General features: G+C 45.8%; 1 protein-coding gene across 1 annotated transcript in view; it reads right to left on the bottom strand.

Moving 5' to 3' along the window:
• Positions 1-2,079: 2,079 nt before the first annotated feature.
• Positions 2,080-17,388, bottom strand: part of AOX1 (aldehyde oxidase 1) — a 70,766-nt gene continuing 55,457 nt past the window's right edge. Inside the window, exons 27-35 of the mRNA XM_005873573.2 lie at positions 13,397-13,492; positions 11,179-11,307; positions 10,450-10,524; positions 8,523-8,575; positions 7,090-7,204; positions 5,491-5,556; positions 4,302-4,490; positions 3,671-3,838; positions 2,080-2,639 (exon numbers count right to left, since the gene is read on the bottom strand). Of these exons, the coding sequence (XP_005873635.1) occupies positions 2,589-2,639; positions 3,671-3,838; positions 4,302-4,490; positions 5,491-5,556; positions 7,090-7,204; positions 8,523-8,575; positions 10,450-10,524; positions 11,179-11,307; positions 13,397-13,492 (942 nt within the window). The 3' untranslated portion in view covers positions 2,080-2,588. The remainder of the gene's footprint in view (positions 2,640-3,670; positions 3,839-4,301; positions 4,491-5,490; positions 5,557-7,089; positions 7,205-8,522; positions 8,576-10,449; positions 10,525-11,178; positions 11,308-13,396; positions 13,493-17,388) is intronic.

Raw genomic sequence — 17,388 nt, 5'->3', positions numbered from 1 at the left:
GTGCACAGGAGCTAAATCAAAATCTTTGCAATGAAGTGTGACAGAGAAAAAAGTTGTGCAAATGCCAGAAAGATTGCAAAGTTTCCAGAGTTTATTATTTGCTTTGCTTTCCTAAACAAACAAAAGGATATAGTTTTCCTGCAGGTAGAATAATAAATATATTTCAGGGCCTGAATTCTTCTCAATGATTTGTGCAGAGGAAATGATCCTATCGATTGAGGCAGTTTTCCTGTAGCCCGTTCTTTATGAATAGCTAAGAGTCATTGAAGATATGTTTGCTGATCTTGTTTGCCTGAGTTGATCAAACATCACTCTTTGCAATTATAAAATGATGTAATACTGTATTGTATTTTGTTTTATTTCAGCAGGACAAATGTTTGGCTTTGTTTCAGAAGATAAATCAGCAAGAATTTATATTCTAATACAGCACTGGTTTTGGGTAAATCATAAAAGATTGTGAAATATTGAATAGTTATAAACTTAAAAAATCTTGAGTTCACACAGTTGAATAAAAGAGTTTTAATTCTCACCGCTACCTGCAAAACATGTTCTTTGTTCTTGACTCATATTTGCAAAGTTAAGAAAACAAGACGTTGGCAGCCGTAGGTAATGGCGTTATTTCAGCACCCACAGGAACACACTGGCACCACCCACCCCTCTTCCTGTTAGTGAAAGGATTCTAGAAGGCTCGCTACCTTCTTAGGAGAGGACACATGTCACAGAGGAAAGAATGCAACCTGGGGAGCAGACAGATGAAAAACAGGGTCTTTCTAATGCTGAGTGATCTTGGGTACATTATATACATGGAGCTTCCATTTCTTTGCACAGCCTGGTGGGGGCGTGGGCTCGGTTTCAACCGTAACTAACTCTTCCCCTTGGTTGTGGAGCTGAAAACACTGATACAGGGTTGCCCTTCAGGTGCAGGTTCAAGGACAGTGAAAAGCAGGAGCACATTCCATTCATGAACTCAAAACAAAGGTAGGACCAGAAAATTATTTTGTCCATTCTGTTAAGTAATTTAAGAATCTCTGCTTAAAGGAGCAACATATAAAAATGTGCTGTTAAGTAATTTAAGAATCTCTGCTTAAAGGAGCAAATATAAAAATGTGAACTAACTATGAAATGTATTTCTAGCTTTCCGGTATGATTTCCCTTCTATTCTTGCTGGTCAAAATTTTATAATTATTTGAAAATAACCTGAAGGTTTTATACTCATGTGTGTTTGTGTGTGGTGTTGGTAGTGGTTCAAGGAGACAGAGGGGAGGAAGGGAATGGGGGAGAAGAGAGAGATGAAGAAAATCATAATAAGGAGAAGGTGATGCCTAACACTTAGATGAATACAAACGCAATTACAAAATGTAGTCTGAAGGCTCAACATAACCAAGTGCTTTCCATGAGGAATCCTAATACCTTTCACGCGTAGATTCTCTCTCCTGTATCCGTTCTCTTGCTCTCTCATTCTCGGTCTTTCTTCTCTCTCTCTTTTCCCCCAGAGAACTATAAATACAAATTGATACGGGTTTATCACAATCAGAGCAAATCCCCAGCTCACACACTGGTCACTTGGACACCTACTTTCTACTGTGGTTTTTTTCTCTACATAAATGTAGAAATAACAATGTGGAAAATTTACCATTCTTCCATTCACAAAGAAAACAACTTCATTTGACTTCTTAGACTACACGTTATGCTATAACAATTGGCCGATAGTTGTCCTATAGAAAGCACTGTTGCTGTGTCCACCTGAGAGACTAGCTGAGATCTCCCGGGAGGAGGGACAGCTGGTTGAGGCAGCCCCCCAGGTGGGGGGTGATTTTGGCTTGTTCTCTGAGTGTGTTCCTCCAGTCACATTCTGCCTCTATGCTCTCAACCCTCTCATGTCCCCACCTTCCTCTGCTAACTCCAGTTTCCTCCTCCCTTCAACCAATTTGAAATTTCAATCTCAACCTCATTCTTACACAATGCACACTTCTCCCTGCCCTGAGGGGACCCCCTGGAATAAAATTCTCTGCAGTCAGCAACAAAGACCTTTAGTCAATGAAATGGAACTAAACCATGGAGATGTAATGCATTCAGGTGCTGTTTCTAGGTGTTAAATGGGTCTGTTTATTAATTTGCTTTAAATGACAAAACTAAAGCATATTTTTAGAAACTAAAACATACAAAGCGTATAAAGTAAAAAGTGAATATCCTTTACAGTGTATACTACTAATAAAATCATTTAGAAAACTTCCTTTCACTAGACAGTATAATTTCAGTTGCATATAAGCCAGATGTGAATCACATACAAGTCATTACCTTCTATTCCATTCAGCCGGAAGGCTTAAGGGGCAGAGTGATGGGGAATATCTTAGAGGAAGCCAGCTAGTGTTTACAACATTTAAAATATGATTTCTAAATTGCTTAAGCATATCTATCAAAATCTAAATGGAACGTTCGAAGTCAGCGTCATATAAAAGCAATACTCTGTGAAATGACTTCTGAACGGTGGAGATTTGTCTTTCATTCCGAGCATCCTAGAGCATAGAAACAGGGTAGATTGCTATATTGGAAGAGTCACCCGATTTTCTCCCAAATTCTGTACTTGATCATATGGGTATATTCCAAGGAACATAGGATCCAGGTTTGTCTCTTGGAATCTAGAATAAAAGGACAAATGTGCACGTTTGCATTTGGAAAACATTTGTGACAGGTGAAATACAGCAGCATATAAAATAGGATAAAGACCACCCGAGGGCGACCAGGACAATGAGAGGTCTGGCAATGGCAGTGTGAGAAATGTGGAGGAATCCAGGAGAGGACTCAGGGTCGGGGGGATAGAGCAGCTACGGGAGTTTTCATCCCGTTTTGAAGAGGGACAAATGAAAAGTGGAATCAGTCTGTGTTTCTCCAGAGAGAAGAGGTGACTCATGGGGTCAGGAAGAGCTGTACCAGTAAGGGGTGCCACAAAGAGCCAGCATGTGCAGAGATATGGGGCTCTCCCATCAATACAGGGATAAACAAGGAATAACGTGTTTATAGTCAGAGAGGTCACTGGGAATTCCTCCCACAATTAAAAATCCCATCACTGAAAATGACCAAGGAGAGCTCAGATGTTTGCTCAGCAGGGGTGTGGATGTAGGCAGGATTCCTGCTACTGGGGGCTGGGAAAGGGCCCATTGAGTGTGTGCAACTCAGATCAGGAATTGTACACTCCCAGTGCCTGGGAGGGGTGGACTGAGATAGACTGGCTGCTGGAGTGGCCCATAGTCTTGGCCTGGATTCTGAGGCTCAGGGCACAGCACCTAAACTTCTATCCTGGACCAATGTGTCCTGGGAAAAAACAAAAGAATGGAGGAACATAACTGATGATAAAAAAAGAAACCTCCTTTTTTCAAGAAGTGCAGAACTGAGCCTCAGGACTCATGCTATGAAATCTTTCCTTCACGAAGTCAAGAACCCACACACCAACAGCTGGCCCCAGGCAGACCCGCTCAGGGCTGGGTCCCCTTCCCAGTAACAGGGCCAGGCTGATGGAAAATGCACTTCAAGGCCATGCTGCTCTTCTCCTGTTCAAGTGCCCTTGGGATTCCTGTCACCTTTTCTTCCACGGAAAACTGCCATGGTGGGCTAATAACACCTGACCACAGGACAGGGGACAAAAATTCAGAAATTGATGAGCAGAGCATACCATTTTTGTGAACTTATCTTCACAGGCCATTCGAATCTTCTCTGGGGTCAGTGGGCTATTGAGCTTCAATGGTCCACGCAGGCCTCTCTCCTGTCGCGCTGCACTCACCGCGTCATGGATGGCGAAGAACACTGAGCAGCCCAGGAATACGCCAGACTCTCCCAGGCCCTGCAAGGGGACAAGTGAACTAGATTCTCTCTCTCTCTCTCTCTCTCTCTCTCTCTCTCTCTCTCTGTCTACAGTACATGTGTGCATGTATAAAATATTAAATCTGTAACTTTTTCCTTAAAAAAAAAGCAATTTACTATTTAATCCTAATATTCCCATTCTTAGGATTCCAGTCTAAGGAAATGATCCCAAATGGAGAAAGGAGATATGGGCATGAAGATGATGATCACAACGTGAAAATTCAGATGCAACCTGATGACAACAGTAGTTTGTGTTAGGCTCCAAGATTTGGAGTATTTAAAAAGAATTATGTTAAATTATTTTATAATTAAAATGCTTAATAAGGCCTTTTTTCTTGGTAAGAACTTGGTAAGAACTCCAAATAACCAAAAGATGAATGCAGCCCTTCCCTCCCTGCACGAGTATCTCATCAGCATGCATTTATTCATGGAGGATAACTTACCTTAGATGAATACAGGGTATTTGAGTCTTGAGATGGAGGCAAAAAGGAAACGTGAAACTCTGTGGGGATGTCACAGATGGTGGGGATTTTGTATTGGTCTGGACCGCGAGTGTACAGGACACCCTGAGGAGAATAATTCAGTTCCTCGATTGTGTAGAGTCCCATGCCTTGAATAAATGCACCTTCGATCTGAGGCCAAAAAAATAAAATAAAAAGTAAAATTTCCATGTATGAGAAAATGCAGTCAACAGTAGCATTTCAACTTCATGCTGTTTGTCTGAATTTTTAAAATACAGTGCAAGAGGGGGTATTCAGTATGTCTTGGAAAACGTCTATGAAGTTTACATAAAAGTTTGCCTAAAAGCCTTTTAAACATCTTATGAGCACTAAGTTCAACGTCAAAGGCCTTGAGTTCAAATCTTAGCCTGACGTTAGCCTGTCAAGGGCCCTGGAAGAGGCCTCAGGAAGCCTGGAGGTTCAACTCTCTCGTGTTTTCTTCCAGATGAAACTCTGACTGACATGTCCACAGGTCCCAGCCCAGTAGGAAAGGCTCTCGGGCCTCTGGGACCAAATCACCCCTCCTAACATTCTTGCTCACGAGCTGGCCAGCCTCACACCCCTGGACTCAGTTTCCCCACTTGTACCATCAAGGGTTTGAACTGTGTTCTTCAAGCTCTTAGATGTGCCAGACATTTCAATATTGATGGAAAACAGCTTGTGATTTTTCAATCTTGTCAGTTACTGTAAATTTAAATAAAAAACATCTGGGGGCAACATAGGCTGCCTCTCCATCACTACTGCTGCAGTTATGTGACATTTGTTATCCCGGCCCAGCTCCAAACTCCTCGAAGCTCAAGCCTGTTGCAGGCCGAGGCTCAGCACTGAGCACCCTCCTTTACCTCCACCCCCAATGTGGGGCTCGTTCTGTCCCTTCCAAGCTTAGCCCTCCCTCGTTCAAGCTGCCCAGTCCCAGGCTGCACGTTTCTTCAAACATGACCTAAAACACCTTTGTTTCCTTCCCTTTTTAAACAGTAAGAGATGAGTTGTGTGGCTGGTCTGAATAGAAAGATTCTGACTCCGGGGTAGAAAAGGGAGATGAGGAATAAGTTAGGTGGGATGTTTCCCCTGAAGACCCCATAGCAGCCTTGGCTTTTACACACAGGAAGCGAGGAAAGTCAGTTCCACATACCTGGCCTATGTCAAGGGCTGGATTTATACTGCAGCCAACATCCATGACGATGTCTGTCCTGATGTTCTAGTCATTAAAAAAAAAAGTTAGAATGTTTGCTGTGACGAACACAGCACAGGGAGGGAATGCTGAGAGATAGTCCTGTCAGGGTGGCGTGGCTATAGAACCTTTCTTTGGGCCACACTATACTTCAGAAGAAAGAGGCAACATTGTATGTTACCACGTGTATTATGTATGAATTTCCGAGTTCTACAAATACTCTCCACCCGCTTAAACACTGATTATTTTTATTGGAAACAACAGGAGAGGAAAATATTGACTTGGCTTTGATTCCAGCTGAGCGATGTAACATACTGAGTTCAATCCAGTGCATGACATGAGACACGACACAGAAAACAGAAAACCTCCATGGCCCTCGTGGTCCTCATTGCGAAACTTTGTGGTGACTATACAACCCAACACCCAACTGGCTGCTTGCAGTTTCCTGAATCACAGAACTCAGGGTGCATCAGCAAAAAAAGTCTTTCAGTGATTATCTGCTGTTCTAGATTTTTCATTTTTAGAGCTGAAGAGACAGTAAATCTAACATTGAAACTTGGTGACTAAAAATTCTCCAGTAACCTACCAAGGAGGAGCCGGGCTGCTGGCAGACCTGGGCTCTCCGGCGAGCCTGCACCGCCTCTGATGGGACATAGTGGTTTCATAATGGCGATGGCAAACAGATTCTACTCATAACTATTAATGGGACGAAGGAAACCCAAGAGTGTCCTTCTTTGAAGAGGGACTTTCATCTGACATTTTTTTTTATGAAAATCAGTGATCTGGAATGTTCCGCTATAATAAAACATCAGGCCCTCGTCTCTCTTATTTAAAGACACAATGAAGTGTAAAGTTCTCTTTGACATCAGGCAGTAAGGCTGGCCGTCCATGAGACCAGTGGCCCCCATCGGAGGGGAGGGGAGGTGCTCTCAAGTCTGCCATGCGAGTGAAGCTTTTACTTTCAAAGCTGTGGAGTTACAGGACTTACAGGGCTGGAGAGAGTGGCTTTAGGTTGTGGCTGCCAGCCTTCAAGATGGCCCTAAATGACCCCCACATCTTGGTATCATAAGGATGAAGCCTTCTTGTGGTTCCTTCCGACATTTTACCAGGATTGGTTTATGTGACCAACAGGATATGGCAGAAGTAATCGTATGTCACCCCAATATCAGGCTATAAAAGACTGTGGCTTCTGTCTTGTTAGCAGAGTATGGGTGCTTATGACTTGGCACCCATATGATGGCATTTCACCAAAGTGGTCACCACTGCCAGTTGTCCCCACAGTCTACATGGAAGCCCCCTGTAGGCTGTGTTTCTTCCTTGAAGTGGCTTCTTTCCTTATTCCATTAAAGGGCCAGGGAAGTAAAGAAGAGAGGCCACTGGTTGTTTTCCATGGGAGCAATCATAGCACCAAGGGAACTGCTGGGCTTCTATTTTCCTCTGATAATACAGAGAATTGTCTTTAGGCCAAATTCCTGGTGCTTCCGTGGTGCTCAGTGAGGGGTATGTGGGGTTGAGGTGCATCCAGCGTGCAGCCTGGAGACCCTCCCCATCGGTACTGACCTTATGAGCACCTGTCAGGCAGTCTATTTCAACCTCGGAACAGGCGGCTCCGTAAACAAAGTATTCGAAGGGATGGCCTTCGCCTGTCTCCCAGTTCATGTTTGACTCGTAACCCCTGGAGGAAAGAGAATGCTTGAGGAGTGTTGTTATTAGAGCTGAGCTCGATTTGTATGTCCTGCAAACCAGATGAGTAGACATGTGCAATGATGTGCCTGCACATACATGCAATAAATATGTTGCATAAATCAGTCTTTACTTCTTCCTAATTAAATTTGTTTTTCCTGATAAAAACATCCAATTGTTCCCTACCAATGACTCCACAAGCCTGGAAGTTAACTGCTGACTGTAGGGTTATCGACCCCATTGCTTTGAGCTAATATTAGCTCAGATAATCCTACTGTCATCAGATTGGGGAATTCCACCTGCTTCTTACACAACACACTACTTCAAAGGTTCACACTGACCTGTTTATTTGTCTTTCTGGCCCCAGGATTTAGCCTCCTGTGTGAGGGATAAGGCACCTAGGCTATCTCTCTCTTGCTTTGAGAATACTCCAATCTCCCACCATCAACTCATCTTTAAGGACACCAAATGCATGTACCCTTCCACCCATCTTCTAGGACACCACATGCATGTTCACCATCAACCCGTCTTTAAGGACACCAAGTGAATGTCTGGTAAAAGAGAAGAGCCAGCAGCTTTCCAGGACTCCCTACCCCTTTCTCCTGCTTCCCTACCTGGAGGTGGCCATTAAAAATGCTTCCAGTGCTTGTTCTCCATAGCCAGACAGTGCCTGGGACTCCCAGGACAACTGGCAAGGTGCGCAAATCAGGTCAGCCTCTCTCTGATGGCTTCCACTCTCCATTTGAATAATCAGATAAATTGTTTTCCAAAGCACGGGAGTTCCACTTTTTCCACATCTTGATAACACATAGTTATTGTCACATTTCTGATCTTTTGCCAAGCTGGAAAGTGTTAATGCTGTTTATCTTATTATGGATTTTATTGCATTTTTTTCCACCTTTGTTTTTGAACTTAAGGAATATACTGAGTTTTCAACAAAAGGTCAGCCACTGCTGTAGGTTCCTGTCAGTGCCCTTCACTAGCCCCAGAGAACCCTCTAGAACTACCCAGTAGGATCCGAACCATCGATTCAGCTGTATTTTATTTGTGGGCCTATTTCCCCCAACAACAGCTCTAGAACTACCCAGTAGGATCCGAACCATCGATTCATAATAGGCCCATTTTATTTGTGGGCCTATTTCCCCCAACAACAACCTTTCTGGACATTTGGATTAAGTGGCAGCTAAATGTTTTTGATTACAGTGGGTCACTAGAAGGTACAGTTGGTGCCACAGCTGCAAGCAGAAGCGAAATGCTTCCTCCAGATGCCCCTGCCGCTTCCCGGAGCCAAGACAGAAAGGACAGGTTACCTGAAGTACCCGGTGGCCGAGAGGCTGATGCTTTCGTCGAAAGCCGCCTGCGCCTGTGAAAGAGGGGGTCGGGACACAATAAGGGTGTTTCAATCAGAATCACTGGAAACTTCCATTTTAACTGCGGTATGCTACATAAAGCTCGCAGGGGTCATAACTAGGAAGAACCAACATTAATTTATTCCTGTCGGCATCCTCCACCTCCGCTGGTATGTGTGGTTCACTGGTTGTGGTCCCAGCACCTGTTCAATGTATGTCACTGTCATCAGTGATGCCACAGCATGCTACACAGACAGCCTGGACTGTGCTGGGCAGCACATATTCTGCTCATAAAGACTCTCGCTCAGTCATCTGGAAAGACTAAGCCTATTAACACGGAACATTTCAGGAAACAATGGGTGGTTGCATGTTTCACTTTAACATCATATATCCATAACAGTCATAGGAGAGAGGTAATCTTGTGCTAAATTGTACCATTTGAAGCAAACGTTCTCCTGACTTTGCAGCGCACACAGATGACTAATAGATGGGAAAATGGGGGTTAGGTCCAAGTCCCCAAGTCTGAGAAAGAAAATAGGAGAAGTGCAACCATACAGCAGAAAGTGGGCTGAATGGCAGCACTGCCCAGTGGTGGAGGACTGAGCCTCTTGCCCTGCATCTCACCGCAGTGCGATGGCGTTTCTCCAACCAGACTCCTCAGCCTCCCGGGCCCAGGCAGCACAGGCAAGAGGGCAGAATAAATATTCCCCAAAGGGACTGAGTGCTCCCATAAATATGAATTATAGAGCGAGTCCTAACTCTATGGAATAGAAGAAACCATTTCTAAGTAAGACTTCCCAAACGTTATTTCCTCCAGACCAATGCTTCTAATGTGGCATGCTAGAGCCGTCATCATGGCACACGCTCCCAGCCTTTATTGATATCCATTCCATGTCATCTGGTGCTTTAGAACCTATTACTCTGAAAACTTTGCTGGTTGAATGGGTGTTTTCTCTTCCAACTACATCACACGTAGATCAAAGGAAGCAGTGAAATATTTCCATTCCATTTCAACTATTGGTTGAATATATAGCCAATGGCTTGCTTTCCTATTTCTAAATAAGTGTTCACATGGTTTTTAGTTTTATAGAAGGAGAACTGGGAAGTGTTTTCTTCCCATTGTAGGAACAGTGGAACCCAAAGAAGGAGAACAAACAGATTTACAGCTATTATCTAGAAAACACCTTAATTCTTGCTTAAAGTAGGAGTTCTGATAGGAAGTACCATCAGTAATATTGTAATCACTATGTGTGGTGTCAGGTGAGTACTAAATTTATCAGGATAATCACTTTGTAAGTTATATAAATGTCAAATCATTATGCTGTAAAAAAGTTTATACTATATGATTTCATTTTTATAAAACTGTAGGCAAAGCAAATTGATCTCTAGTGACAAAAAGCAGATTAAGATGTTTGGGGATGGTGGGGTGGGCATGGGAGGAAGGGATAAGTGAGAATGGAGCACAAATGAACACTGCCCATCTTTTGGGGGTGATGGGTATGTTCACTCTCTTAACTGTGGTGATGGTTACATATATGTACATATATATCAAAACTTATCAAGTTGTACACTTTAAATGTGTGCAGTTTACTGTAGGTCAATTATACCTCAGTAAAGATATTTAAAATAAAAATAAAAAATATATTAAAGCATTTTAAAAGAGTTCTAGACAAAAACCATCTTTTTCTCTGATAGAGTATTTTCTCAGCTGTAAGTTCTTCCATCATCCTGTGATATGATTTCCCCATGCCAAGAGCCCAAGGGCCTCTGCTTGCCCTACGTAACTACGGCACCTCTTAAAATGCTCTTTCTGCTGATGTTCAGTTCATACATATCCCTTTCACTCCCCCCTCTTTCATTCTAACATAAAACACAAAGTGACTCTCACCCAGTCCTTCCAAGTGCCTCGAGGATTCTTGCTGATGATGGGTTCCAGGCGCTTTAGGAGAGTTTGGCAAGCGTCCTAGGGATTATTTTTTAGTTAAAATTATAATCATAATTCCACGCAAACACCAATACCAACACCGCATGACATGTGCCCTTACACAGGCTTATTTAAGAGGCCCAAGGAACACAGAGAAGGAAGAGACCCATCTTGTAAGAGGTGATGTGACAGGTCTCCCGGGGGTGGGCTGACGGGTGACAGCCTAGGCTGGGAGCCACGCGAAGTCAGGACTTCACAGAAAAACTGCTGGCGAACCACCCATCACTGTTTTTAAGCACAGCCTGGTCAGGTTTACTCTGTGGCAGCATGAAACCAGGTGGAAGGCAATGTAACTGGGGCGCAGAAAGAGCACACAGTGGTCGGGGCAGGGGCTGTGGTCTGAACCCAGCAGCCGTGTTAGCAAATCAGGGCGGTAGAGATGTCTCCACAGAGACGTTTTTGCGTAGAATGGAAATGACCTGAACACCAGTGAGATGTCAGGAGTGAGCGAGAAGAGGTGGCTTTTCCAGCTCAGAGCGCCTGGTGCTGCACCACTGAGCCAGGGAAGGACTTTCCACCGAGAGGGTGTGGGGAGGGGCTAAGAGCTGAATTCATTCCCAACATCTTCCGAGTGCCACCTGCGTGTTGGTCCTGATGGAGCTAATGACCTGGATGGCACAGCAATGGCCTTACCTTCACTGCCAGCCCGTTGAGATCCGCCACCACGGAGCCCCCGGAGACGTTCGCATTGGGGACGGTTTCTGTGCTTGTCCCACGCAGGTGGACATTGGACAGTGGCATCCTTAACTCACGACTGGCCACCTGGATTTTAGAAGAGAGTTGTTTTGTTTTTCTCCAAATACTTTGGTGAGTCACAGGCCCATGCACGTGCCCACAGGGTAGCACCGGCGGGAAGCCCTGATTCGCCCACTGGGGACCGGTGGGCAGAAGCACAAATTCTTCCAGCTGCACAAAGTTCCTCCGAATAAAAACCCGTGGCTAGTCTGGACCCCAAGTCCTGTGCACATGTTCTTTGTCTCTGACTGTCTTATGTGCAATGGCATCAGGAAGAGGAAGCAAGGCCGCGGGAGGAAGAAGTGCTTTATGTCTTTGTCATCATGAAATCAACACCGTTGAGGCCTCTCCGACGCTGCACTCTGTAAAACTGTAGGAGAGCCGACCTTCTCAGAGTGGCGATGCCCTCCCCGCATTCCCGGAGGGGCTGCAGGAAAGAGCACTTCTGAGAAGGAACAGTGGCCTCGTTAAAGCAGCAGCACCAACACCATCTCAAAGGAGACGGTGCCAGGGCCGCTGGCCTGCACAGGACTTAGCTGGCCGCTGTGTTCTTCCTTTGTTTCTAGTGCTCGGAGGCAAAATCATATTACTAACTGCAGCTCATTCAAAATTCTCCTCTTTCCTGCAAGCAGGATAGCTGAATAGAATTTGCTCATAGCTGTGACAAGGCCATGGTCATAGGGAGTCCTGCTATACCACTGACTTTCAGAAGATCGTCTACATGAAATGCATCAGTTCAGACATAAAGGTCTGATGGCCCATTGAAGAAAACACCAAAGTCTCACCTCCCAAATGGGCAAAGATATGACCAGACAGTTCTCAAGTGACTGATTATATGAGAGAAAATGTATAGTCAACATTTCTCTATTCAGAAAAAAATGCAAATTAAAGCAATAATGAGGTACAATCATTCACCTATCAATTTATCTACAATTTTAAAACAGCCCACAGCATATAACGTTGGTTAGTGGTGTAATGAGATGGCTACATTCTGGAAAACAAGTTAGTAATATGTGCCCAATGATTTAAGGCACACTCAGTGACCAGTAATTCCATTTCTGAGATTCTATTCTAAGAAAACAGTCACTGACTTGATCACAGGCTTATGTAAAAATATTCACGGAAATGTTCACCCATCGGGGAAGGTTCAATAAATTATATAGATAACCCCGTGCAACCATTACAAGTCATGAGGGCAAAGGCTTCTAATGCCAGGAAGCAGGGCTCACTCTGTGGAAGGACAGGTGAAAAACCAGGGTACAAAAGCCTATACACAGCATGTTGACAATTTTTGGAAAAAGAAAAAAGTCAAGCCCGGCCAGTGTGGCTCAGTGGTTGAGCATCGACCTATGAACCAGGAGGTCACAGTTCAATTCCCGGTCGGGCCGCATGTCCAGGTTGTGGGCTGAAGCCCCAGTGTGGGGTGTGCAGGAAGCAGCTGATCAATTATTTTCTCTCCTCATTAATGTTTCTCTCTCTCCCTTTCCCTTCCTTTCTGAAATCAATGAAAAATATATTTTTAAAAAAATCAAGATGGGAAAGGGCTCAAAAACAATAATTATTGCTAAATGATGGAATTGTGTAGGATCTTCTAAAAAAGAATTATTTGCCTCTTACAAATGTCATACAACCTCTGTTATTACTGGTTTGATTAGCAAAATAGAAACAGTACCTAAAAATTAATCTAAAGTAAAGGAGCCATGAGAAAACTGGTAAAGTTTGATTAGAAATATCACATGTGATTTATAGTATCCGTTTTTTAAGAGTCCTTACTATGAAAAAGCCAGAAATCATGCGGCACATCAGAATTTACGCATCTTTCTATTTTTCCAGCAAAGGTTTAAAAAAGACAACTCACTTGTTCTTATGTCCAAAGGAAAGCGGCCAATTACCACAGAGCTTTGTTCAGCAATGAGACAACTCAAGACTCTTCTGCCACCTCCTTGCAAGAGGGTCTGTTACAAACTGGATGGTTAACCCAGTTTCTGTTTGTAGCTTCATCACGGAAGTGGACAAAGCTAAAGTCCCCTCTCCTTTTGACTTTGGAACCGAGAATGTGCACCCGCGGTTTCTCTCTCAGGCACACCCCACTTCACCCAGTGATCTGCGTCCTTACCTGAATCATTTTCGTGTGGACCCCCTGCCCCATTTCAATTCCTCCGTGAGTCACCAGCACAGACCCGTCTAGATAAATGTGAACCAGGGCAGCAGCCTAAGCAAAAAAAATACGAACAGCTTCCATGATCTTTTGACTGATATTATCATATGTCTTGTCAATGAAAACATTTTCCCTGGAAATGATCCCTTCCCTTCCATCACCGGCCAAAATATACATAGACACTTTTCCTGGACACTTTTCACGTCACTGTTTAAGAGGCCCAAAGCCAGGGCAACGCTGGGCCCCCCATGGTCACCCACGAGAGGCCAGAGTGTTGCTGGGTAGCTTTGAGTCTGGGGCAGAACCCTGCTCCTTGGGCTACTATGTCCTCAGTGGGACATTTGAGGTTACTGGCTGGTACCTTTTAAGGATCCCCCAACATGGGTGGGGCGATGATATAGGTTTGGGGGAGGGGTTGTCAGTTTTAACAAGCAAAGTTAAATGTAGATAGAGGAAGAGGGAGAAGAATTACTTATGTGAACACATAGTCCCACAGTTGTAGGTTGCTATAGAGAAGCAAACATGAAAATCCAACTAAGATGAAACAGATCATTTTCTCACTGCAAAGTGAGCTAAGCCCACTCTAACTCGTCTTGGCACAGCATTTCGGAGCTTCAGTTGAAAGGGAACCTGGAAGTGATCTTATCTAGCTGTACAGCTCCCCGCAGCGACCCAGAAGGAACCAAACTGCTCACAGAATTAAAGGCGGCTGCAATAGGAAACATCCCAACTCTAAGCTAAACATGTTTTACAATTAACTAGAATATGCCATCTTGCAAGTCCGCTCGTGCTAAACCAGGAAGTATGGAGACAGCGCAGGAAACTGCAGAAAACAGGGCAGCATTCTCAGGCTGCATCTCCAGTGTAAGAGCAATATTAACATGCACGGTTTTAAGAAAGGCCCCTAGCGCTGTGCTTCAGCAAGGCCTGCGAGGCACCCCGTGCAGCGGCTCCACTGGTGTGGGCTGCAGCTGCCGGGGTCACGCAGAGCTCTATCGGCCGGGTGTCTTAGCCTCTAAGCTTCGGTCAGAGCGGCACAGTTATCTAGGATTTGTAAAGGCGGAGCCTTCAGAAAATTCTGTAACAAGCTAATTTCCATCTAATAAAGCCAAAATCTGAGTAAGGCTTTATGACTCACTGAGATGACTTCTAAACAACCCCGGTCCTAAACCAAAGTCAACGGACTCACATGTCAATCACCAGATACATCCCAAGGAAAGGACTGCGTTCCTGGGCCCATTCTCTGCCCCAGGAGGGCCTCCGTAGCCACCTGCCAGCCACAGGCCACACGTGGAGAACTGCCTCTTTATTGGTGCCCAAAGGCCCGCATTACTCCAGCGAATGGCAAGCAGAAGCCTCTACTATTCCAAATAAGACACTCTAGTCACCTGGTCCCAGTGTATGGGGAAATAGGGACCCGGGCTACCCTTTCTCTGAGGACAAAGGCACATACCTTCCCAGCCCAGGGGAGAATTTCAGCGCCTTCGGGAAGGCATGGTGCCATAATAACCAGCCCAGGGCCTTGGGAAGATGCAGCAGAGTGTGCTGTACTGTCTGTTGACACACCGTTCCTGGAAACACTGTTTTCTGCTCCTGGCCATTTATTCTCAAAATAATTAAGACAAGGCGTGGCTTCCTCTACAGAGAGCCCAGAGCTGGCTGCCCTGGGGGCGTGCATCAGATGCCAGCTGGTGCTGCGGCAGTGGCTGCTCCGGGCTCCCTTCTATGGCACCTCCCTGTGCTCTGCTAGAACGTGAGCCCCTGAAAGAAGAACCTGGGGCATCCCTTGGAATGCAGCACAGCCTCTCACGCCCAGCGAGCGCTCGATAAAGGTTTGATAAGTGAATTTGCAACAGCACGGCCATTCTCTCTGCTTCTTGAGCTTGTGGGCTCCGTGTTTGGTGTCCTTGGCTCCGCTGGCATGTCAGACGTGGCGAGTGAAGTTCGCAGCTGGCGCCTGAGGCTGAGGGACAATGGCAGCAGGTGGCGCCTCTCTCACACTGTGTGGCCTGCTGGCAGCGGCGCTCTGCCCATGGGCCCAGGGCAGCGTTCCTATCAGGGGCTGCCAAGTTCCTGGTTCCATGTGCCGCTGCAGTCTCCTGGAGCCGTTTCAAATGTCACATTTGGTTCCATGAAATGGCACCACCGGATGGTTCACTGTGAGCCCCACAAAAGACAATCCCACGGAGCTTCACCCACGCAATCGGCACAACTGGAGAGCTAGAACAGACGGCTCTGCGGGATGAACTGGGGACAGTGTCGGTGACATTTAAATCTTCGAGCAGTGACTGCCGGTGTTGGTGAGACGCTTGGTTTGGTCCCACAGATCCCCAAATGTCTGAGCCATTCAAACATGTGAGTTCCTACTCTGCGCCAGACTCCATCCCAGGACACTGGGAAGACAGAGGTTACTTAGCTACCTTGTGTCCTTCCGTGTTCATGGTTAGGAATGAAATATGATGCAGGTGAGGTGTGCTTGGCCCCTCCGCTGTGGGGAGCACAGGGCGACTTCTGCTCAGGGAGGCGGCGTGGAATGATAAAGGCATCCCTGTGTCCCCTCTCCCCCAGTCCTGAAGTCCGATCCCTGCTCTGTCACTCACTGACTGCATGTCCTTGGGCCAGAGAGCGAACCTCGATGGGCGCAGTTTATAAAATACGATCACACCTACCCAACAGACAGGGGCTCAGTCAAGTGGGAAATTACAAATCATTCAGCCTCGGGCCTTACACACAGAAGGGGCTCGAACATCACTTCTAGTTCCCTCCTGCTTGGTTGGCGTCAGAGTAGCCTTTCAGCATCTGGCACGGGGAAGCAGCTTGGCTGCTCCCGATGCTGTGAGTCAGCCCTAAGCTAATATTTTAAACATGGGCGCTGGTTAGTTTCCGGCAGGTGGGGGAAGGCCTGGTGGCGGGGCCAGCTTCTCAGTGGCCTTTGAGAATGAGGTTGTACTGGTGGCTGCTGTCTGGTTTCTTCCCAGCTGAGCTGAATCCCACCTCAGTTTCCACGAAAAGGCTGAGAACGCCCTGCTTCTGGCCCCGAGCCCTCCTCTCAGCAGCTGTGGGACTCGGGCAAGTCGTTTAAGCTCTGGGGCCTCCGTTTCTCATCACCGAGTTAAGGCTACAAATCTTATAGGTTGACCTGAGGGTTGAACGCGATAAAAGCTAAAAGAACTTATAAACGTAGTGGGAGCTTAGCCATCCTCATTATTTTTTAAATCTAATTTTTTGAGAAATTCCTGATGAGGGAAATGAGACAGACCTGGTCCACCAGAGGCCAGATGTTAAGTGATGGCAGCCATTAAGCAGAGACAGCTGCCATGCCTACCACAGCCTATAGCCCACAGATCTTTCTACAACCCACAAACGAGGCAGCTGTTGTCCTGGGATCCCAGGCAGCCTGCACCAGGACAGCAGTCCAGACTGGCTGCCAGCTACCGGCGAATCAGTTTCCCCAAAACTGTGTACCAAGACTCCCTGATCGCTACTCCTTTTCTAGTGGCACTTTCCCCCTTTCCTTTCTTTTGAATAACCTTGTTTTTGTCTTTATTCCTAAACCCCAGCGTCTTGACTGTCCCTCTCATCTGGGTAAATTGGGTGCAGATGACTAAACGACTCTGTGTTGGTTTTTGTCATCACAAACAGACAAGAGATGGTTCGGCTGTAATAAGATCACCCCTTGTCATGTCACATTGCTCCTCTGGGTGAATACAGCTACAATCAAAACTACATGAAACCAGGATGGGCAGGTGAACGGAAGACTGTGGGGATGAGGGAAGGACCTTCCCACCCACTTCTCTTGGCCTCCTCTACTCCCTCGACTCCCAGCCTACACACTAGTGTCCCTCACAGCCCCACCCCCATTTATCAGTATTCTGTCATCACTCAGCACACCTGCCACATCTTCATCAGGCCTCAGCCAAAGGTGTGAATACTGCAAAGGGGTGACAATT

This window comes from Myotis brandtii, unplaced genomic scaffold, assembly GCF_000412655.1.
Source record: "Myotis brandtii unplaced genomic scaffold, ASM41265v1 scaffold412, whole genome shotgun sequence".
In the NCBI taxonomy this organism is placed as follows: Eukaryota; Metazoa; Chordata; class Mammalia; order Chiroptera; family Vespertilionidae; genus Myotis; species Myotis brandtii.
This window is presented reverse-complemented; position numbering and strand designations above follow the sequence as displayed.